The sequence below is a fragment of the Rhinatrema bivittatum genome, chromosome 13 (genome assembly GCF_901001135.1).
Source record: "Rhinatrema bivittatum chromosome 13, aRhiBiv1.1, whole genome shotgun sequence".
NCBI lineage: Eukaryota > Metazoa > Chordata > Amphibia > Gymnophiona > Rhinatrematidae > Rhinatrema > Rhinatrema bivittatum.
The window spans coordinates 27,472,127-27,496,263 of record NC_042627.1 but is presented as its reverse complement, the minus strand read 5'-3'; the positions used below and the strand labels follow the sequence as shown (position 1 = coordinate 27,496,263).

The 24,137-nt window shown below is 43.5% G+C and overlaps 1 protein-coding gene across 1 annotated transcript in view; it reads left to right on the top strand.

The window, feature by feature from the left end:
* Positions 1 to 24,137, top strand: part of APH1B (aph-1 homolog B, gamma-secretase subunit) — a 40,005-nt gene that overhangs the window by 2,357 nt on the left and 13,511 nt on the right. Inside the window, exons 3-4 of the mRNA XM_029575189.1 lie at positions 7,891 to 7,964; positions 20,692 to 20,814. Coding sequence (XP_029431049.1) covers positions 7,891 to 7,964; positions 20,692 to 20,814 — 197 coding nt within the window. The remainder of the gene's footprint in view (positions 1 to 7,890; positions 7,965 to 20,691; positions 20,815 to 24,137) is intronic.

The window sequence follows — 24,137 nt, the reverse complement described above, 5'->3', positions numbered from 1 at the left end:
CGCGCACAAGCCATGGCACCACCGGAGAAGAAGCTCAAGGCTCAGGGCCTCTGCCCAGCACGCCGCATTAGAGCTGCACAGCATGAGGAGGCCACGGCCCTGTGCATACAGTGCGAGGAGGCCCTGGAGGATTCAGCCCATGGCCCTCCTCAGCCAGTGCCAGGATCCGGCTTCTTGGGCAGTATGCTGGACCTCTCATCTCCCAGCAGGAGCCTCCCTCAAACGGGGCTCCCCAGGGACACAGCGTCTCCTAGCTTGGTCCCAGTGTCTATCTCCTGGGCGGAATTCTTTAAAGGCCTGCATACCTTCGTCCACATGCAACTGGGGCCTCCGATACCACAGCCTCCGCCAGAGGACCCCAACATCCCAGGACCCTCTATGCCCAGAGAAGTGCCTCCACTGCCCAGAAGCCTCACTTTCGGGGACACGGACAACTTAGACGAGGATTTAGAACCCCTGGAGGAAGGGGAACTCCCCCCAGGGACCGAACCCCACCGAACCATGAGGCGTTTCTTCACCAAGGACGAGCTTCCAGACCTGGTCACACACAGCTTGAAAGAGCTCTCTATCCCGGGCACAAGTGCCTCGGGGGAATCTAAGACGACCCCCATCCTAGAGGGTTTCCATCAGACCTCCTGTCATTTCCCACTGTTACAAGCCATCCAGCAGCTAATTGACCTGGAATGGGAAGCCCCGGAGACCACGTTCAAAGGAGGATGTACCCTGGCAGCCATGTACCCTCTGGACCCTGCTGCCAAAGATCTCCTGGCATGTCCGAAAGCGGATGCCATGGTCTGTGTGGTCTCGAAGCGCACTACTATCCCAGTCGAGGGAGGAGCAGCACTCAAGGACGCCCAAGACAGACGTCTGGAATCCATCATCAAACAGTCTTTTGACGTCTCCACTATGTCTCTACAGATCGTGGCCTGCAGTGCTGTGGTGACACGCGCCTGCTTTTCACAAACCAGGAACAACACTCCTGGGGAAGCCCTGGAACAAGCAGTATCATTCCTCACGGATGCTGCTTCTGATCTGGTGTGCACCGTGGCTAGAGGCGTGTCATCCGCCGTGGCGGCCAGAAGACAACTCTGGCTCCGAAGCTGGTCGGCCGACGCGTCGTCCAAAACTAGACTCACAAGGATGCCCTTCAAGGGAACCCTCTTGTTCGGAAGCGAACTGGAGAAGCTAGCCAACAAATGGGGCGAATCCCCACTGCTGCGGCTACCGGAGGACAGGAATAAGAGAAACCAGTGACCCTTCCCCCGAACCTCTAGGGGCAGAGGATCACAGCACAACCCATACAGAAGCTCATATCAAGCGGTTCGCCCCGCAGGCAGGAGCCAGTCCTTTCGGAACAAGCACAACAAAAAGGGAGTCGGCTCAGTCCCAGGTCCCAGCCACACCCCTCAATGAAAATCAGCTGACCCGTCCAAGGGAAGAAGCCATAGGGGGCAGACTTGCCCTATTCTACCAAAGAGGGGGTCGAGATAACTTCAGACAAGTGGGTCTTAGCCATCATTCGAGAGGGATATTATCTGGATTTTCACCACATCCCTCTGGACAAGTTTGTGGAATCCCCCTGCCACGACCCCTCCAAGAGGGCGGCAGTGGAAGCTACACTGACCAGATTACTCGCCTTAGAGGCTATAATACCGGTGCCCCCATAACAAACAAATACTGGACATTATTCCATCTATTTTATCATCCCCAAGAAAGAAGGGGCATTCTGGCCCATCCTGGACCTCAAGTCGGTCAACCACCACCTGAAGATTCCTCGCTTCCGCATGGAAACCCTACGCTCGGTCATAAGGGCGATACAACCGGGAGAATTCCTTACATCTCTGGATCTGTTGGAAGCCTACCTGCACATTCTGGTCCATCAAGAGCATCAGCGTTTTCTACGCTTCGCGATCCTGGACCATCACTACCAGTTTCGGGCACTACCATTCGGGTTGGCCTCAGCACCCCGGACGTTCACCAAAATCATGGTGGTAGTGGCAGCACCACTGAGGAAGGAAGCAATCCTCATACACCCTTATCTGGACGTTTGGTTGATCAGGGCGAAATCCCCAGAGGAAAGTCACCAGGCGACCAACAGAGTCAAAACCCTACTGGAGAGCCTCGGGTGGGTGGTCAACACAAACAAGAGCTGCCTGCAGCCCTCCCAATCTCTAGAATACCTGGGAGTTCGGTTCGACACCAGTTGAGACAAGGTCAACCTAACACCGACAAAGAGATAAAAAATAATGACCCAGTTGCGAACGCTGTTGAGCAAGCTTCGTCCTACAACATGGTACTATCTCCAAGTCCTCGGCCTCATGGCATCCACACTGGAAGAAGTGCCATGGGCAAGAGCTCACATGAGACCCCTACAGCGCTCCCTACTATCACAATGGAACCCGCTGTCCCAGAATTACACCGTTCGTCTCCAGCTCCTGGACCAAGTTCGGACCCAACTATGATGGTGGCTACAAGAAGGCCATCTGAGCCAGGGAGTGAGGTTATCCTCACCGACCTGGATCCTGCTCACCACGGACGCCAGCCTACAAGGATGGGGCGCACACTGCCAGGAGCTGACCGCCCAGGGCCACTGGAACAAAGAAGAGTCGGGATGGAACATCAGTCGTCTAGAAGCACAGGCAGTCAGACTAGCCTGCCTACGGTTCGGTCACAGACTCTGAGACAAATCAGTCAGAGTCATGTCGGACAACGCCACAACAGTGGCCTACATCAACTGTCAGGGAGGAGCCAGAAGCCAACAGGTGCCCATAGAAATAGACCCCCTAATGACATGAGTGGAAGCAAACCTTCGAGAGATCTCGGCTGTCCACATCGCGGGGAAAGACAACGTCACTGCGGACTACCTCAGCAGAGAAAGTCTAGACCCAGGAGAATGGAGATTGCCGACCACAGTATTCCAGTTGATAGTAAACCGTTGGAGAACACCAACCATGGACCTCCTGGCAAACCGGTCCAACGCCCAAGTGCCCAGCTTCTTCAGCCACAGATGGGAACCTCTGTCCCAGGGAATCGATGCCCTGGTACAGACCTGGCCACAGGAAACTCTATTATACGCCTTCCCGCCTTGGCCCCTATTGGGCGCAGTCATCCACAAGATAGAACACCACAAGGGACCAGTACTTCTAGTGGCCCCGGACTGGCCAAGAAGGCCGTGATACGCAGACATGAGTAGGCTACTGACAGGGAGCCACACAAGGATCTGCTCCAGCAAGGGCCGATTCTCCATGAGGACCCAGCTGGATTCTCTTACGGCCTAGCCATTAAGAGGACTCTCCTTTATTTTAAACCGGATTTTGAGGCTGGATCCGCACCTTTGGCTGTTTGGGAAGTCTACCTTGCCCTCCATTAACTTATCGGCATCGGAACGGCTTTTTGTATTGAAGGCTGGCCTGGTGGGCAAGCAAGTTATTTTATTACACTGGTTAGAATCGAATACTCCCAGCCATGAAGTTTGGTTCAAGAAAATGGTGCTTCTTTGCTCTATGGAGCATGCTATTCTTACGCCCCTTTCACCTAGAAAATCTACAACAACGAGGGAAGCTTGGACTGCTTTCACGGATTATCTGGCTCCAAGGGTGGGGAAACGGGTCACTCCCTGATTTTGCACTGATATCTATGTCCACTCATATGAAGGTAGTGCTTCCGATGGGGGGGAGATAGTCACGCGGTTTTTTTTTCTTTTTTCCTTTTCTTCCACAGCATAAGGGTATTGGTAACTTCAGAATGACCCAACCTCCAGTATAGTTCCCTGCGGGGCTTTTCTCCCTTTCCCCACAATTTTTCCCTTACATGTGGATGGATAAATGACAAGGAAGGGGAGGGGGGGGGGATGCTACTGGGAGGAGTTCAGAACGTAGGAGACTTGTTGGACTGTTTTGTTTATATATATATATCTTTATTGATTTGATGACTTCTGTTTATCTGTACATTTTGATGTAGGACTCGTGGCTTGTAATCAGAGGGACATATTTTGTTCTATATTGTTATGTAAAAACTTTAATAAATATATTTAAAAAAAAAAAAAAAAAAAAAGAGGACTCTCCTGAGGAAGAGCAGATACTCAGGGGCAGTAATTGACACCCTACTCCGAGCACGCAAGTTCTCTACATACCTAACATACATAAGGATCTGGAGAGTATTCGAAGCCTGGTGTGAGGACTGGGACATCATCCCACACTTAGTCAAAATTCCCACGATTTTGGAATTCCTGCAGAATGGCCTACAGAAGGGATTGTCTCTCAAGTCCATCAAGGTACAGGTGGCCGCTTTGTCATGCTACGGAACCAAGAGTGAGGTCGGTAGCCTAGCCTCTCACCTGGACATCTCCCGCTTCCTGAAATGCGTCAAGCAGATCCGACCACCCCTAAAGTGGCCGGTGCCTCTATGGAACCTCAACCTAGTCCTAGACTTCTTAGCAGGAGCCTCCTTCAGACCTCTCTGCGGCCTGTCCCTCCAACTATTAACATTGAAATCAGCCTTCCTGGTGGCAGTCTTTTCAGCCCGTCGTATCTCCGAGCTACAAGCATTGTCCTGCCAGGAGCTGTTCCTCAGACTCACTCTGGTAGCCATTCAGTTATGTACGGTCCCGTCCTTCCTCCCCAAAGTGGTTTCTCACTTCCATCTCTACCATTGCCAGATGAGCATAAGGATTTGGAAGAATTTCGTCGTTTGCGCCACCTCAACGGCAGCAGATTCCTAGTCCGATTCCTGGAAATGTCGGAAGCCGTACGAAAGACAGACCATCTATTCGTACTTCATAGCGGAAAGAAGCAAGGGGAAGTGGCCTCGCGGGCAATCATAACCCAGTGGAGCAAAGAAGTTATCAAGGCGGCCTACGTAGAAGCAGACAAGCCGCCGCCTTTGCAAGTCAAGGCCCATTCCACTAGAGCCCAGGCAGTGTCCTGGGCGGAAACCAAGATGCTGTCACCCGCTGAGATCTGTTGGGTGGCGACATGGTCCTCCATCCACACCTTCTCCAGTTTCTACCGCCTGGATGTTCAGGCTCAAGAGGACACAGCATTCGCAAGGGCAGTACTAAGTGGGTCACAGACAGCCTCCCACCCGGTTCGGGAGTAGCTTTTATACATCACATTGGTCCTGAGTCCATCTGCTACACACTAGGAAATGGAGAAATTACTTACCTGATAATTTCGTTTTCCTTAGTGTAGACTCAGCATCCCACCCACAGCTGCCGTCATTCATGGAATTCTCTGGCGACATCCCCGAGAGTGAGTTATTCACGGGTAAGCCAAGCCTTCCCTCCAATTAGGACACCCATCCTGCCGGGTGTCGATGTTTCTCTGTTGAGGGCACTGGCGGTCTCCAGCTATAACCAATTCAACTAGTTCAAGTTAACCGAGTTATAAAGTTATCCTAGTTATTCAAGTTATTCAGTCACGCATATATCCACAATTGCTTTTCGTGGAGAATACTGAAGAGCTGCACTTCCTGCAGGGGTATATGTACTAGGACTGATGTCAGATCGAAATCTGATCTGTTTCCAACTGCTATCAGGAGTACACTATACCCAATGGTCCTGAGTCCATCTGTCTACACTAAGGAAAACAAAATTATCAGGTAAGTAATTTCTCCAATTTGTTGGATTATTTGTTATTTAATTGTCATTTACTGGGTATATAAAAAAAGAAAAAACAAAGTAACTTCTCTCTGTGTTATTACACCACAATTATAATGTCCACAATATATATAATAACTTAAAAAAATTCCCAGTCACATAGCATGGTCAAACTTAGAAATTAGATATGACCTTCATAAGAATGGGCTAATCGCATTGTTGAAAGCTCTGAATGTAACAAATAGTTACTAGCCCATTCTTATGAAGGTCCCATATCTAACTGAGGACATTATAATTGTGGCATAATACCGCAGAGGTGAGTTACTTTGGTTTTTGGATATTTTTTCACTTCTTTTTTTGGACCTCCTTTAGCTAATTTACTGGGTATGTATATATACACACATATATATAATATAATGTGTATCTATATAGTGTGTGTGTGTGTGTGTGTATATATATATATATATATATATATATATATATATATTGAAATTGTCAGCCCAGTGTGCTGTGGCGATCAAAAAAAAAGCAAACAATGTTAGGAATTATTAGGAAGGGAATGGCAAATAAAATGGAGGATGTCAAAATGCCTCTGTATCGCTCCATGGTGAGACCGCACCTTGAATACTGTGTGCAATTCTGGATATCGCTGCACTGGAGAAAGTGCAGAGAAGGGTGACCAAAATAAGGGGCATGGAACGGCTGCCATATGAGGAAAGGCTAAAGAAGTTAGGGCTGTTCAGTTTGGAGAAGAGATGGCTGAGGGGGGATATGATAGAAATCTACAAAATCATGAAAGGACTTGAACAAGTAAATGTAAATCGGTTATTTACTCTCTCAGATAATAGAAGGACCAGGGGGCAAGTTAGCAAGTAGCTCATTTAAAACAAATCAAAGAGCATTTTTTTTTCCACTCAGCACATAGTTAAGCTCTGGAATTCATTGCCAGAGGATGTGGTTACAGCAGTTAGTGTATCTGGGTTTAAAAAATGTTTGAATAAGTTCCTAGAGGGAAAATCCATAAGTTGCTATTATGGTAATTAATAAACAATAGTAGCTTGTGATTTATCTAATGTTTGAGTACTTGCCAGGTACTTGTGATTGGGATTGGCCACTGTTGGAAACAGGATGCTGGGCTTGATGGACCCTTGGTCTGACCCAGTATGGCATATCTTATGTTCTCATATATAGTGTATATAATGTGAATGTATATGAGGCCACATCTTTGCAAGGACATTAAGAAAATTGAGGCAGCTCAGAGGAAGGTTGCCAGATTAGTATGAGGCCTGCAGCATGAACCCTACAATGAAAGACTTAGTGGACTCAAATATGTACTCTGGAGGAAAGAAGGAAAACATGGCTATATCATCTATCATACCATTCAAATATCTATCTAGCAGGGGTCAGTGAAGTTCAAGATGGTAGCACTTTACATGGAAAGAGACTTGTGGACAAGGGGTCATTGTATGTAGTTGGAGAAAAGGGGGCTCCAAGGAAATATTGTTCATGCTTGGAATGCCCTTCCAGCAGGAACAAAAACCATGACAGAAATCAAGTCTGCAGAGTTTGGGAGACAAGTGGAGGGAAAAAGTAGGATCAAGAAAATGGGAGAGGGCTTGCTGGGTCTTGGTTAAGGTTTGGGGAAAGTCATGCCCATCTATCCAAAACAGAGCTAACTTGCTTGGAGCTGTAGTAGAATTGTGTCAGACTCCCAGGGAGAGAAGCAAGGTTGAGTATAGAGTAGTGGTACAGCTTTGGTGCGCTCAGAGGTGTAATCGTGGGAGGTGGCAGGTTTTAAGCACAGACAAACTGAATGCATAATCCGCCGATGGCAGAACGTATAAGTAACTGTGTATGATCTCAAGTGTTCTGTGCAGAGGAGATCTGATGGCACCTTCACAAGGACAGATGGTTTTGTAATATGGGAAGAAGGTGAAACCTTTGTGATGCTGTACTTAGTCATGTTTAACCAGAGAACAAAGAGGAACTTTAAAAGTTTTGTAATGACACATTGTAAGAAGAACAATTATTAATCTTATCTCGTATGCTATAAATGAACTAGTGACTGATGAATGTTTGGCAGAATAGGTAATGTTAGCCCATCATGTTTCTGTCTAGATAGTCCAAATCAGTAAATTTAAGTTTAGTAATCTAATCTACAAAGCCTAACATATTTGTGAGGCACTGACATTTTCATAGTGTTTGTAATTTGTCAGCTTTTAGCTTGCTTATTTCCTTTTTTTATACTGGAGTAAAATAATCCTGATATTTTGTAATACTTTGTATTATTTCAGGAAAGCTAATAAGGGCTTGATGACTATAAGTCAGGAGGAAACCATGCCCATTTCCATCAGACAGTTGTCCTATGGTGAGTCACACAGTTTATCTGCGCTTCCGCAAGAATTAGCACTAGAACTCAGTGTTTCAACGTGCATCACCACAAATAGGAAGTCCAGAAAAGCTTTACCTTTTTATTACTCTCATCTGAAACGTTTCACCATATTCTTCTATAGCCATGCAGTCACTTTCAGGCCGATGCAATACAGGGCACTTGTCCGAGCGCATGGCTTTAAATGCGCTTGGACGCGCGTTTTGGATGCATGTCCAAAACCCCTCATGCAATAAGGGGATTAGCGCGAGCAAACCAGTGTGTAACTAATATTGTTGATCATGTGTAAATTCATGTTGATGAGGCTGTTAACTATTATCCCTTGCAGCAAAAAAATTGCTGCGCGGCCATGGCGCCCATTTTAACGCTGCAAATTTAATGCCTGCCCGGGAGCAGGTGTTAAAGCATGCGGCACTTAAGGGCTGATGACAAAAAAAAAAACAAAAAATGCTGCTTTCTGCGATTCCTCCTATTAGTATCCTAGCAATACAAAATAGGAGGGCAGAAAGTAGAATTATGTCCTGCTCAAGTGCTTAACCAAAAAAAAAAATCCTGCTCTCTGTGGTTCCTCAAAGGGGTAACCACAGAAGGCATCCCCAAGGTCAGGTCCAGTCGGAATCTCTGCGCCAGTGAGTGAAGGAGTGAATACTTTAATAAGTGTTGGGCACTTGATATTAATTTATTCACTCTCCACTTCCTGCCAACTGGTCCATTCACTGTCACATGTCAGAGAGAGGACCAATCCCCTTTCAGAAGGCTGTCCTGAAAGGACAATCGGGAGCAGCCCTGCCGATAGTGGGGAGGGAGCTCTGGCCAGGCTGTTCTAGACGCACTACCATGTCTCCTGGGCGCCCAATGCAGAGCGCTAGGGACATGCAAATTACCCATTGCGCATTCCTTTTAGCGTGGCAACTCATTTGCCTATTGCATCGAGCTCCCAGGAGATGTGCGTGCATTTAAAAAAAAAAAACCTGCGCCCAGTTTGGATGCACCTGTTTTACGTGCTGATGTAGCATTGGCCTTTTCTGAGCAGCTAACTGGGGTTTTTCAGTTCTTTTACTTCTAATCATGCTGCATCTCAAATCAAAGATTAGAGCACAGACACATCACAGTGCATTACATCTCATTAAATGGCTACTGTTTGCAATCTGTTTTATGTTTTGTTTTTGGGTTTTTTTTTTTTTTAAGACTTTTTTAGTTCTGGAATAGCTCTCCATTTTAAAAAATTGAATGTGGAAGCAACGATAGATTATGATGTCATAAATAAGTGATGCTCTCAAATTATCAAGCTTATAAAAAGTTTATTCACCAACAGTGACCCGTGTAATGCAGAAGAATATTAAAATTACTACTTAAAGCAAAATACCCCCAATCTATGCTAAGATAAGTGTGATCAGCTAATGAATCAGTACCTTTATCCTATTGGGAGGTGGGAATTAACACCCTATCAAACACCCCTCCTCCCCCACCCGGCTGGGAACACGATTGTGTTACAACAATAGCCAAAGCAGGATTAAACCCCAACGAACCTCCTGCATTTACCTATGCGGCTCTTTTTGGCTCCGATCACAGTGCAGGGGCAGAGGAAAGAACTGAAGGTGGTCTCTTCTTGTGTTTTTTGTTGACTGATATTGATAAACTTTATAGATGTGAAGGTTGACGCCCTGACAGGGAAGGCAATGGTCAGGGTCTTATATCTGATCTTATAATTGAACATAATAGGGTTAAAGAAGGCTGGCGTGGGTCTATGGTTTTGCTAAATGTTTGACTGGGAAATAGAAAATGGCAAGTGTTGCACGCTTTGCTGGTTCATCATTGGATAGATTTGTTGTGTAAGGCAGAAATCTGGCCTCAGGAAGTAGAGGGGCTTAATATGGCCCTGCCAGGGATTAGTTTTTCAGCAACCTAGAGGAGGAGTAGACAGAGCCATAGCTAGGCTGTGGCCAGCATGGCCTCGACCATAGGTGCCACAGCTCAAAGGTGTTGCCAGCTTACTGCATAAATAGGACTGGTGGTGCAGGTTGAGTGCACACTCATTCTTTCCTAGATAACCTTGGGGCACCTCTCACCCATCCGGCTGCTCCTTCTGCAGGCAGTGCCTCTTTTTCCTCTTCCGGCCAACAGCTGTTTAAAACCCGGGGTTCTGTGTCAATAGATCCCCAAGTGGTTAAAACGTTACATGGAGGCCTGTGGTTGAAAGCTCGGCTTTTTCAACCCCGGGGCTATGTTGATGTTTGAACCACTCGGGGCTTCTGTAGACAAAGGGCCCTGCGGTTGAAAAAGCTGAGCTTTCACCCAGTGGGCCGAAAGAGCTCATAGTTCTGGCTTTGTGGCTTCTTAAGAAGTCTGAGCTGCTTTTCCGCTTCTTCAGCGCAACGGGCAGAGACTGACGGCGAATGAGGGAGATCCCCGAGCCACCCATCGCTTTGTGGAGTCAATGATGCCACCTGGCCTGCAGTGCAAGTAATCGGGGAGCAGGTGAGAGGGGGAACCGCTGTTACTGCCGTGGTTCAAATTCTTCCCATCTGCTTCCAGGAGTACTTGCAGGTAGGGACCAGACTGGGCTCTCAGACTCTCACCGTGGACCCCTACGCCTAGCCCTGCTCCCAGACCTGAAAGCCGCCCCCCGATTTGGACTCGGGACTCTTGCACAAAGCAAGAGTTGGGCTTCCTTATAGGGCCGATGCTCCTCCAGACCCGCTGCCCTCTGCTCGTGCGGGATAAAAACCTGCTTAGGGATGCCTCTCTCTCTCTCTCCCCCCCCCACCCCCACAGAGTGCTGCAGGGATATATGGGATGTGTAAAAATATTTTTTAAAAATAGGGCTGTGTAGGGGCTTTAGTCTGCAATATAAATGGCAGACTAAAGATTCCATTTCGCTTTAAGGCGCCTGACTCTGGCAGGGAAAATGGAAAATAAGAGCTGGGCATTTAAGTGTCTCTGGTTTGGTGGAAGTGAATGCTCCTCTGCTTTTCCCTTTGCCCTGTAGGGATGGCACAAACTCTGACTTTTTTTTTTTTTGTAATTTAATCGTCACAACAGCATTAAAAGAAAATAGTACCACTGCCTCTTACAGCGGTTACATATCCCCAGTTATTGAACTCAAACAAACCAAGCTGCAATAGCCATTCTAGATCATATGAAGCTGTTTTCCTCCACTAAGTATCCACCAGACAATCAACTGGAAAGTAGTGACTTTTCCCTCCAAGCAACATAAGGTTCCCAAATTTGATCAAATTTAAGTATAGAATTGTTCTGTAAGGCAGAAATCCCTGCTAGACAATTGCACCCATGCCGTCTAGTCAAAACCGCACTTAAAGAACAAATCTGAGTTTGCTTCCAATAGGCTGCAAGTTCACACCTTGCAGCAATGAATATCTGTGAACACAGCTTCTGTCATGGTTGCTCAATTCCTGACAGCGCTATGTGTAACAGAATATATTTGAGATGAAGAATATTTCTCACTTGCATCACAGAAGCAATCCATGACACTATCTGTTTCCAGAAGTTAGAAGTCAAGCCACAACACCACTAAATGTGAAAGAGAGAGCTCAATTCCCCACATCCCCTCCAGCACTTGTTATCAAGGTTAGCAGACATGATATGTAGCCTCTCCGCTGTTAAATACTGTACCACCGTAATAAAACTTTATGTCCATTTTCCTTTAATAGTGACTGGAAGGGGGACAGTAAGTAAATCCATGGCTCTAGCACTAAAGTTTCAAAAGGGAAATTTTGATAAAATGAGAAAAATAGTTAAAAAAAACAAAAAACCTGAAAGGAGCAGCTACAAAGGTTAAGAATGTACAACAGGCGTGGTCATTGTTAAAAAAATACCATTTGGAAGCACAGTCCAGATGTATTACACGCGTTAAGAAAGGTATAAGGAAGAGCAAATGATTCCCAGCGTGGCTAAAAGGTGAGGTGAAAGAAGCTATTTTAGCCAAAAAAAAATCTTCATTCAAAAATTGGAAGAAGGATCCATCAGAAGAAAATAAGATAAAGCATAAGCATTGGCAAGTTAAATGTAAGACATTGGTAAGATAGGCAAAGAGAGAATTTGAAAAGAAGTTGGCCGTAGAGGCAAAAAATATATCTAAAGCAGCTTGTGAGGGATTTGGTTGGACTGTTAGATCATTGAGGGGGTTAAAGGGGCACTTATGGAAGATAAGGCCATCATAGAAAGACTAAACAAATTCTTTGCTTTGGTGTTTACTGAAGAGGTGGTTGGGGAGATGCCTGTTCCAGAGAAGGTTTTCAAGGGTAACGATTCAGATAAACTGAACCAAATTACGGTGAACCTGGAAGATGTGTGTGGTAGGTCAGATTGACAAACTGAAGAGTAGTAAATCACCTGGACTGGATGATATATACACCCCAGGTTTCTGAAAAAACTAAAAAATGAAATTTCAGACCTATTACAGTTTGAAATCTATCATTAAAATCATCCGTTGTATCTGAAGACTGGAGGTGGCCAGTGTAACCCCGATTATTTAAAAAGGGCTCCAGGTGTGATCCAGGAAATTATAGATCGGTGAGCCTGACTTCAGTGCCAGGAAAAATCATGGAAACTGCCATAAAGAATAAAATCACAAAACATTTAGATAGACATGGTTTGATGGGAGGGACACAGCCAGCATGGATTTACCCAAGGAAATCTTACCTCACAAATCTCCTACATTTTTTTTGAAGAGGTGAATAAAGATGTGGACAAAGGTGAACCAGTAGATGTTGTGTATTTGGATTTTCAAAAGGCGTTTGACAAAGTCCCTCATGAGAGGATTCTAAGAAAACTAAAGTCATGGGATAGGAGGCGATGTCCTTTCGTGGATTACAAACTGGTTAAAAGACAGGAAACAGAGAGTAGGATTAAGTGGTAAACTTTCTCAGTGTAAAAATTAAACAGTGGAGTGCCTCAGGGATTTGTATTTGAGCTGATGCTTTTTAATATATTTATAAATGATCTGGAAAAGGGTACAATGAGTGAGGTGATCAGATTTGTGGATGACACAAAATTATGCAGAGTAGTTAAATCTCAAGCGGATTGTGATAAATTGCAGGAGGACCTTGTGAGACTGGAAGATTGGGCTTCCAAATGGCAGATGAAATTTAACGTGGACAAGTACAAAGTGATTGCATATAGGGAAAAATAACCCTTGCTGTAGTTACACGATGTTAGGTTCTATCTCAGGAATTACCACCCAGGAAAGAGATCTAAGCGTCATAGTGGATAATACATTGAAATAGTCAGCTCAGTGTGCTGTGGTGGTCACAAAAGCAAACAATGTTAGGAATTATTAGGAAGGGAATGGTAAATAAAACAGTGAATGTCATAATGCCTCTGTATCGCTCCATGGTGAGACCACACTCTGAATACTGAATACAATTCTGGTCACTGCATCTGCAAAAAGATATAGTTGCACTGGAGAAAGTGCAGAGAAGGGCGACCAAAATGATAAGGGGTATGGAACGGTCCCCTAATAGGAAAAGCTAAGGAAGTTAGGGCTGTTCAGCTTGGAGAAGATATGACTGAGGAGAGAGATGATAGAGGTCTACAAAATCATGAAAGGTCTTAAACAGGTTAATGTAAATCCGGTTATTTACTCTCTCAGAAGGACTAGGGGGCAATCCATGAAGTTATCAAGTAGCTCATTTAAAACAAATCAAAGAAAATTCTTTTTCACTCAGCTCATAGTTAAGCTCTGGAATTCATTGCCAGAGGATGTGGTTACAGCAGTTAGTGTAACTGGGTTTTAAAAAAAGGTTTGGATAAGTTCCTAGAGGAAAAATCCATAAACCGCTATTAATTAATAAGTAATAGAAGCTTGAGATCTATTTTGGGTACTTGCCAGGTACTTGTGATTTGGATTGGCCACTGTTGGAAACAGGATGCTGGGCTGATGGACCCTTGCTGACCCAGTATGGCATTTCTTATGTTGTTATAGAACATCTGCTCATATGAAGAAAGGCCAGATCTCACTCTGCTTCACTTAATGGTTTCCCCAAATCTCTCTCCTAGGCCTTGATATGTTTAGGAGGCTTCTGTAATTCCTTATGGGCCGATTCAGTATGGTGCGCTCAGCTGAGCGCACCTTTAGCCCTGGTTTGGCTGCGAATTTTCGACGCGCTATTTTTTACCCCTTATACAGTAAGGGGTAATAGTGCATCGAAAAACGCGCGGCCAACCCCCCCAAAACTAATAGCGCCCCCAACATGCAAATGCATGTTGATGGGCCTATTAGTTATTCCCGCGCGATACAGAAAGTAACGCCTGCCCAAAGGCAGAAGTTAATTTCGACTGGCACAGGGAAAGTGTATAGAAAAGCAGAAAAAAATGCTTTTCTCTACACCCTCCGACTTAATATCATAGCGATATTAAGTCGGAGGCCCCAAAATTAAAAAAAAAAAATTTAAATCTGCCCGCGGGTTGGAAGACGGATGCTCAATTTAGCCGGCGTCCGTTTTCCGAACCCGTGGCTATCAGTGGGTTCAACAACCGACGCTGGTAAAATTAAGCGTCGGCTGTCAAACCCACTGACAGCCGCCGCTTCTGTCAAAAAGGAGGCGCTAGGGACGCGCTAGTGTTTTACTGCTTATTTAGTAAGCCATACAACTTAGAAGTAATTTCCTTCAGCATATGAGCCTTGTCGTAGTAGTGTTCAAGTAAGGTTTTTACCTTGAGTGAGTAAATCCAAGATCCCTAAAGAGGATATAAAATGTCTCACCTGGGCATAGGCATGAAAATCAGATTCCTTTATGCCATAACGAATAATCATATTGTTAAAATTTAAGATTTTACTCCCTGTTATCACCTGCTCAGTATGATGAATCCCTTTATCCTTCCATCCCCCAAAAGCTCTAGATTGTAAATCAGCAGGAAAATCCTTATTGTGAAAGAGAAATATTTGAATAAAAATAATCCCATCTGCCGACCAGCATATCCTGCCATTGAGACCATACCTTCAAGGACCTAGCTACATAATGTAAATGGTATACCCAGCAGCAGTCTCCAAAAGAGCCTCGGTTGCCACGTTAAGGCTTGGAGAGGCATTGGCCCAATTACAAATTACTCCAGCTGCAACCATTGCTTTACATTATGTCTTTTGTTCAAATCTATTATTATTCTCAGTTGGGATGCCGCAAGATACCAGAGCATATTAGGGATTCCCAAAACCCCCTCGCTCTTTAGGTTGATATAAAACCATCCACGAAACCCTAGGCGGCCTACGCCTCCAGATGAAATAAAAAATCTTCTGCCAAGAGTATAGAATAGCAGAGGAAACAAAAATAACAAACCAAACCCTGAAATTTGACGTTGGGGGTTGATTTTCATGGTTTCCCTTCTTGAACTTTTTTTTATTGCACATAGACTGTACATTTGGAGCCCACGTGGGCGATGCTGAAGTGCTGCCTGCCGGAATTAATACCTGCTAGGAAGGGCAGTATCGGAGGAGGGCTGGCATCTTCTTTTGCCACTTCTCCAATGGATGAGCCACCTTGACTTGAACCATTCCAAATGTCTAAATTGCTGGTTCTGAAATTAAATGATCACACACAAAAAAAAAAAAATAGTGTGAACTAGTCCCATATGACTGCAAAAGGATTTGATAGCTTTTTATTTCTCATATGTAACACAGTTTTTGTCTGCATGTTTCTATTTCAAATTTGTGATCCCTTATTCTGTATTAGGTACAGGTCAGCCTGTGTTCTGCTTCCGTGACTGTGGTAAGGGATTCTGCTAGCATGTGGTGTCTGTGTAGGGATATATAGCTTGTTCTGTTTTTCCAGTTGGAGGTGTATTGGTGTTCTAGGGCCTGTGGTAATATTTGTATGAAAGGGCCACACTAGGCAAGATTGTTGCTGTGCGAGTCCTGGATGTTAGAACTATTATGATATGGAGGTTTGCTACAAAGGTTCTGGGTGTCTTTTGGCAGAGTTCTGAGGTGCATCACAATGTGCTTGGTAGTGGAGAGAGCTTGTTTCTGTTGTTAGTGGAATCTAGAACCTAATCAGGTTAACATAATGAAAAATCCTTCAATTCAATAGAAGAGGACATGGTTTAAAGGCATACACTTCTTTTTCAACCCCTTCTGTTTAATAAGAAAGATCATTTTTGTATTAGAATAAATTGGGAGTAGTTTGTGAATTTTATAATTATTATTGTGCATCAGTTAGATTTTTTTATATCAAGTGGTATATCAAAGTGAATGAATAAATAATCAGTTGTGTAAAAATTAAGCATCGCATACAAATAGACAAAAAATACAGTAACTTTTATAGTATAAGTAAAAAAACAAAATACATACCCAAGCTCGTGCTGGGGAGGGTGCACTGTTTTACTTAGCTGTAGGTGCCAAGTTGCCTGGCCATAGATTTGAGGGTAGATATTGTGGCTCATAAGTTGGTGCCATTGATTAAAGTTCCATTGGTGAAGATTAAAGATTCTGAATGTTTACTTCTCATGCATAATAATAAGGAAGGTTTGGGGATTTTGTTAATTGACCGAGCACCTTGGAGGGAAGATCATTTGCTTACTTTGTTACTGGATTTAATTACGGAAATGATATTCAAATTTTAAGTTTTTTAGTGTAGAGACAGGTGAATCCAAAACCAGTGGGTTATGCACCTCTACCAGCAGATGGAGACGGAGCAAAGCTGACATCACAGTAAATATACCCCTGCAGTGATGTCAGCCCGCCAGTATTTTCCGTCTCCAGCAGATGGTGGATGTGCATCTCCCTACTGGGGATTGCTTAAAACAAAAAAGAGAGAAGGATGGAATCACGCAGTGAACTCGGCTAGCAGCAAGTAGACCGAGCTCCAGCCATCTCCCTCATATTTTGCAGTGGTACGATTCTTTACAACGCTCACCTGGGAACTTTATACCAGCAACAACCTCTGCCAGACCTCTACATGGAATTTGTGCCGATAGAACTAGTGAATGGCAACCAAAAAACAGAAAAAAGACAGAAGACGAAGCCCTCTGAATCTAAGATGGCAGTCGCTCTTCCTGAAATGCCCGATATTGCAGGAGAAGACTCGCTGGAAGATAAAACACGCAGTTATTACAGCTCTGGATTGCCACCTTACTACGAGTGAGAATGTTCTTCACTTCCTTAGCTTGTGTGCGTGTTTGGCAAGTGTTTGAGGCTTGATGTGAAAATTGAGGGGTGATTTTTACTCTTTGGCTTGTCAATTAGATCTTTACATCCTCCATTAGTGCAGAGAATTGTTTAAGTTGCTCAGAATAATCCACATCAAAGAATGTTTCTGGTGTATGTAGGTTCCCATCAACCTCCTCAGTAAAGACTGAGGCAAAGAATTCATTCAGTTGTTCTGTTATTTCCTGAGCACACCTTTTCTCTCTTGTCATCTAGTGACCCAACTGATAACCTTGCAAGCCTTTGTGCTTCAAATGTCAGGGAATGTTTCTTTACAGAAAGGGTGGTGGATGCATGGATAGCCCTCCTGGAAGAGGTGATGAAGACAAGAATGGTAATTGAATTCAAAAGGGTTTGGGATAAACACAAAGGGACTCTGATAGCTAGTGGATGGAAATGAAGAAACGTTAACTTTAGGTGTAACATTTTTGCCTGGGGGTAACCCTAAACAACTTGCTGGACAGACTGAATGGACCACTGGGTCTTTATCTGTTGTCATATACTATGTCACTATGAATGTAGTTGAAAAAGACGTTTATTATTAATTTCTGCCTCTCTGGTAAGCTTCTTAAATTCTTTCTTGGCTTGTTTTACTTAAGCATTTTACTTATGCTTTTGACTATTTTATTCATTTGGGTCTGTTTTCCATTTTTTGATTGATGTCCCTTTGGCTTTAAGTGCCTTTTTCACCCCATCATTAAACCATTTTGGCAGTCGTTTAAGAAAATCAAATACAGAGGGAGGTGAACCACACAAATAAATACGAAAACAACAAGAATGGTACGCAAAAAGTAAATAAAATAATACATATTTAAAATGTGTGATATTACAAATTTAATATCAATAAAGGCATATTTACAATTAAATCAAACATAAAATTAGCACGATGAAGGAGCCAATACACCTGACATGGTCATGGTTCGACAAGATGTCTGCTTCAGGGGTGAATATTTATTTAGGCAATTTTATATACCGACATTCATATTGATTTCATGTCGGTTTACAATAAATAAAAATTCAGCATTCATTAACATATAAATCGTCACTCTTACATTAAAACATAATAAAATATGCGCTTAGTCAATTAAATATAAAACAAAATTACATAAAACCTTAAAATCTAATATTACTTATCCATAAAACTAAAATTAAATAACACTAATTAAAAGAACTAAAAAACTGCCTCTTACTTATTTTTGGAAAATATATTTGATCGTCCTTATTGTCTCCTAGCTAAGAGGAGAAGAGGCTGACCACTCGTCCATAAACGAGCTTAAAAGTCACAAACCTAAAAACACCAGAAATAGCAAATTGAAAATTCTTCCTTACTTATTTGCAAACCAAAATCACAGCTCACAGTGAACAGTCTGCAGCACTTCACCATAGATTGAATCAATATTCATATCGATTCACAGTGGACGGACTGTAGCACTTCACCATAAATTATATCAATATTGATTCTATCTATGGTGAAGTGCTGCAGACTGTCCACTGTGAGCTGTGATTTATGGTTGGCCAAGAACACACAAAAATGCCTTGACACACACAAAATTGAGGCCATCTCGGTAGGGAGCCTGATCTAGGAAGACCGAAAAGGCTAGTTTTAGAAGATAAGCTGAACATTTCTACATTTGGGGGTCATTATTGATGAATCCTTGGATATAATAGCACAGGTCAAAGTAACCTGTGAGTCTTGCTTTTTACAGATTAGTTTGGTTAATCAAATGCATTCATTCTTTTAAAGGAGGAGATTTGTGCTGTGGTACAAGCACTATATTAACAAGACTAAACTACTGTATCAGCTTATTGCTAGGTTTACCAAAAACATGTATGTTGTTTGTAGTTAGTGTGGACTGCTGCAGCTCAGGTGATGGTCAGGATTAAGTTTTGGGTCAGTATTGCCCCCATTTTAAAAGGATCTCCATGGTTTGTTTTTGTTTTTATCGGATTCATTTAAAGATTTTATGTCTGGTTTTTAAGCCATTAGACGGCTTTAAACTGGCTCCCATAAAGATTGTTTGGGGGATTTATAAACCTGGTCAGTGTCTATGGTCTTTGCAGGGTGGGTTTGGTTATTCCTTCTCTAAAGGAGACCCAACTGGCATCCTTATGGGAGATGGCGTTTAGATTTATCGGTCCTGAATTGTGGCATGGTCTGTCGCTAGAGATGAGGAATTGCCAGAACACTTTGAAGTTTTTGTAACAATGTGAAAGCATGACTTTTAAGACTTTTCCCTGAATGTATTTTTATTTCTGTTTTTTTTTTTTTTGTTTTATGCATTTTCATTTCATGTGTATGCATGAATGTTTTCCACACTCGGAGTATTTCTTTTTGTTTTTTAATATTGAACGTGTAAGAAATGTAAACAAAAAAAACACTGCCCCCTCCTTCCGCCCCCATGACAGCTGCAATGTTTAAATCAATATGGCCATGGCCAGAGCTGCATGATTAAACCTCCTGTTTAAAAAAAAAAAAAGAATGTGTGAAACTGAGCGTTTGTTTGTCCTTTTAAACCAGATCTTTCATTATGACCACAGTGTAGACACCAAAATGTCTCTCTTCAAATACTAGAGATGTGCTTCAGTCTCTCAGCTAACACCATAGTAGTTCTCAGGTGCACAAGTCCATTCTCTTCTTCAGGCTCTCTCTTTTTTTTGTGCTTACTATAAAAATATCCATAGCTCTGAAACTATAGACCTAGCAAAAAGACAGAATAACTCAAGCCCTATCCTGTTCCCCCATGGCACTGTGGTTGCTAGCAGGTGGGTATCTCTCTGTGTGGAATGGGAATGGCTGACTGACTTAACTTGCTCCCTGAAGACGGGGCTGGCGCGTTGTATGCTGTTTTCTCAGAGGTGACAGGTCTGGTTGATGTGGAAGGCAGGACAGAGATACTTGTAGTAAAAGAGGTGCTCAAAAGGGAGCAAGACAGACCTCTGGATTTATTTCCACCCATGCTATTGGAAGTTTGCAAATAGAAATAAACTGGTCCTTTTCTGCCAACATCTCCTAGGACTGTTATTAATTTAGTGAACTAAAAAATTTCAGGCAGTTGGCAGACTAGTTCAGTTTAAGTAATGAATTTGTAAAAATCCATGCAGATTTCAGTGAATTGTCAAATCTGCATCGGGTTTCAGGTTCTGCAATTATCAGAAATCTGCAGTGGACGGATCTGATGCGAGCTCTGCAAATTATCTCTGATTTTTTTCCTAAATATGCTAAAAAGTTTTACCAAGTTTCCCCTGCAGACCTGGAGAAAATATAAAAATGCTGTTGAGCTTAGACTAAATTCAACCTCTTATAGTTCATGCATTTTAATCTGGCACACTGAAGAGCAGGTGATTTGTATACCAGTTGTATACGATTTCCAGAATACTGTATAGAAGGCAGTGAGGCTTTGAAAACTAGTAATACAGTTTTGATATTGGCACAATAATAGATCACGTCTTTCTCAGCGCTCCACGCTGCTCTTCCTCTGTATGCTGATGCGCTTTTTGATTGGTTGGGATAGTTGTTCCTCAGCTGTAGTTTTTATTTTTATTTAGTGTCTGGCCTGGGGTTTGGTATCATGAGTGGAGTGTTCTCGCTTGTTAATATCTTGTCGGATTCTCTGGGACCAGGCATCGTAGGAATACATGGTGATTCTCCTCAGTATTTCCTGGCATCTGGTAAGTACACTGAATCTAGTCTAACAGTTAAATTGTGTCAAGGCTGGAATATTACGGGCTGCTGGCATTTACTATATTGTTGAAGGAATCTTCTAAGGTACTTAGCAATAATCAAAATATTGTATTTATATATTTTTTATTTAGAATAATGGGCATTTTTCTAGTTTTTTGTTTTTTCTTATAAGAATGCTTCCTAAGAGCTGATAAAGCTGGTCTTATATTGATTTTTTTTTTTCCCATTGGAAGGAGACAGATTTTAAAAGGATGCTGCTTCTTCCCAGCACATGCTCTCTGGGCAGATGACTTGTTCTTGGGGAGACACATTTGAGAGCTTTACTTTTTCAGTTGCTTAATTCAAAAAAGGAATTGATCAGAGCCTGTTTTAGGAAATATACCGCACTTGCTCAAACTATGCTCTTACTTTGCCTGCACTACATAGTTTTCTTTTGGAATTATAAACTGTTGTACAGCAGAAATGGAACCAGCTGAAGAATTGTTAGCTATGTTAAATTTCTGGTGAAGGCTGTATAATACAGTATAGTTTGGAAAGAACAAATAAGGAACAAAAAAAAAAGAATAACTGCCTGTAGCTCTAGTATTTCTTCAACCCCAGCTACCAGTGGACCTCTTGAGAGCTGGAGTAGTGCAAAGAGGGAACATGTTTGCCGGTTTGGCTTCATGGGGGTCCTGGAGTAGCACAGGGAGTGGTGTTTTGGCCTTTGGAGGTGACTGAAGCGGCACAGGATGGTGCCTTGCTTGCTGATTAGGTAGCATGGGGCGGTCTGGGGGCCTGGGGCTGTACAAGGAAATTCTGTGTTTACCAATGGCTCTTGCAGGGAGGGTGGAGCAGCATAGGAAGATCATGGGCCTTATTTGAAGATGTGGTCTAGATCAGGGCAAGGACATCACATGCACTTGATGTTCAACCAAGTGTCCATGTTCTACATAAACAAGGAGGAAGGTATGGGCTCTTACACCCTTTGCAAGGAGCCTTCCCCCCCCCCCCCCCCCAAATCTGGTCATGGGCAGGACATTATATTATCTGTTTCCAGGTTATGGATACCCCCCCAAAGGCAGGAATAGGGCTGGTCAGGCATCAGGTTCTTCTGCCTGGACCAGCCACCTTCCCTTCAGGTTGAGCCCTTAGATTCTGGTTCCTGGTAGGACATAACAGGTGGTGGACACAGGGGAGGTACAGGGGGGCACCCATTAGGACTGGATAGGGTAGATACTAAGGCAAGAAAACAGATGCCAACAGACAAACACAGAAACAAGACAAAAACAGAGACAAGGCAAAATAGAAACTAGGACTAGACTAAGGCAGAAAACAGAAGGCCACAATACTAGGGCCAATAGCAGGGAACAGAACAAGAACAAACAAGACAGATTAACCAGAAGATTACTATAATAAGGCCAAACACAGAACTAGAAAAGTGAAACAGACAAGTAGGCCGCTATATACTGGGGCCAAATACAGAGCAAGTCTAGGACTGAGAACCCAGAACAAATGGTGGCCACAGCATAGAGCAGGAGATTCCAAGCTGAGGTATCAGGCTTAGGATGAGGCAGGCTTTTATGCTGAGTCAGTGCTGCAAACATGGCCGCCAGCAGGGACCTTCAAGCTATATGGCTTGGAGGACTGAGCAGCCAGGACCATTGCCCACTAAGGGTCACTGCTGATGGAAGGACAGCACCAAAGACTGTCCCTTACACTTCCTGGGAATCCAGAACGCACTGGCGGACCACTTCAGCAAAGTGTTACAACTGCATGAATATCTTTGGATCAAAGAATCGTGTACAATTTGCTGAGGGAAGGTGGTCATTGACCTGTTCTCCTCAGACGACAGCAGGAAGGTCAAGAGGTTCTGCTCCATGCATCTAAGCAACTACCGATCACACTTAGACTGGAATTCCATTCTATAACACTTTATACTTACCCACTGATTCTTCTAATAGCCAGGAATGTCTAGAAGATTGTTTGGGAAAAGGTGCCTCATAGCGCCCACCTACCCATATCAAGTGTTGTATCCATACCTCATCTATCAATTTAGCTTCCTGTTCCATTTGGAATGTCTCTAATTCTCATCGCACAGGAGGAAGGCAGACACTATCATCTGAACCTGCCATTGCTGGCCCTCATGCATGGATGTTAAGAATATAACAGTGCCATACTGGAAGAGAGGAGGTGCAGGGGACATATGATACAGACCTTCAGATACCTAAAAGATTTTAATGATGCACAAGCTTCGAACCTGTTCTGTTGGAAAGAAAACAATAGAACTAGGGGGTCACAAAATGAAACTCCAAGGGGGGATGACTCAGATCCAACATCAGGAAATACTTCTTCATGGAGAGGGTGGTGGATGCCTGGAATGACCTTCCGGAGGAGATGGAGAAAATGAAAACAGTGAAAGAATTCAAGGGGGAATGGGATAAATACCTTGAATATTTAAAGGCTAGAAGATGGAAACGAAGAAACTTGCTGGTGTGGCAGTTACCACCCTTAGCAGAAGGCATGGAGATTACTACCCTTAACCAATAAGCCTTGATGCTTTTAATGCAACTACAACATTGCTCCCTGCTTAGACGGCAGGGGGAAAAAGAGGGATTGGATTCAAACAACAACTGAAGGCCCCAACTTCTACGCTCTGGGGTACTGACACGCAGACATAAGGGAAAAAGCACAGGACTGCTTCTAAGGCCTAGTCCTTAAGAAAGCACATGAAGCAACCCTGTCTGAATTTTCAAGAAAGCTCATTACCCAGTAAAAATGTTGCTAACAGTAAATTTTTATGGGTTATCATAAGGCGTGGGAATAACTGCACCGGAGGAGCAGTTGCTGCCTTAAGAAGCTTGCTGGGCAGATTGGATGGACCAATTGCCCTTTTTCTGCCGTTATTACTATGTTACTATATGTTAAACTAGGGAAGCCAATATTCAGTTATCACTGCCACACCTTGTGACTTTGGGCAATTTACTTCACCTTCCATTGCCTTAGGGGTCCTATTTACTAAGCATTTTTCTCATGAACACAAATTAGAGAAAACCTTTAGTAAATCAGCCCCCCTTAGATAGTAAGCCCTCAGGGAGAAGGAAATACCTCCTGTTGAATGTAACTCGCCTTAAGCTACCAATAAAAAGGTTTGTGAGTTGAATCCAAAATAAATAAATAAATAAGATAAAGGCAGGTCAGATAAAGCATCACAAAAATGACATTGAAAAGCAATCTGCAGCCACTGGAACTTACACAAGCTTGATGCAATGTGATCATTTCCTAGCATGTAGCCAGATGGACTCAGGACCAATGGGTTATGTTCCATTGC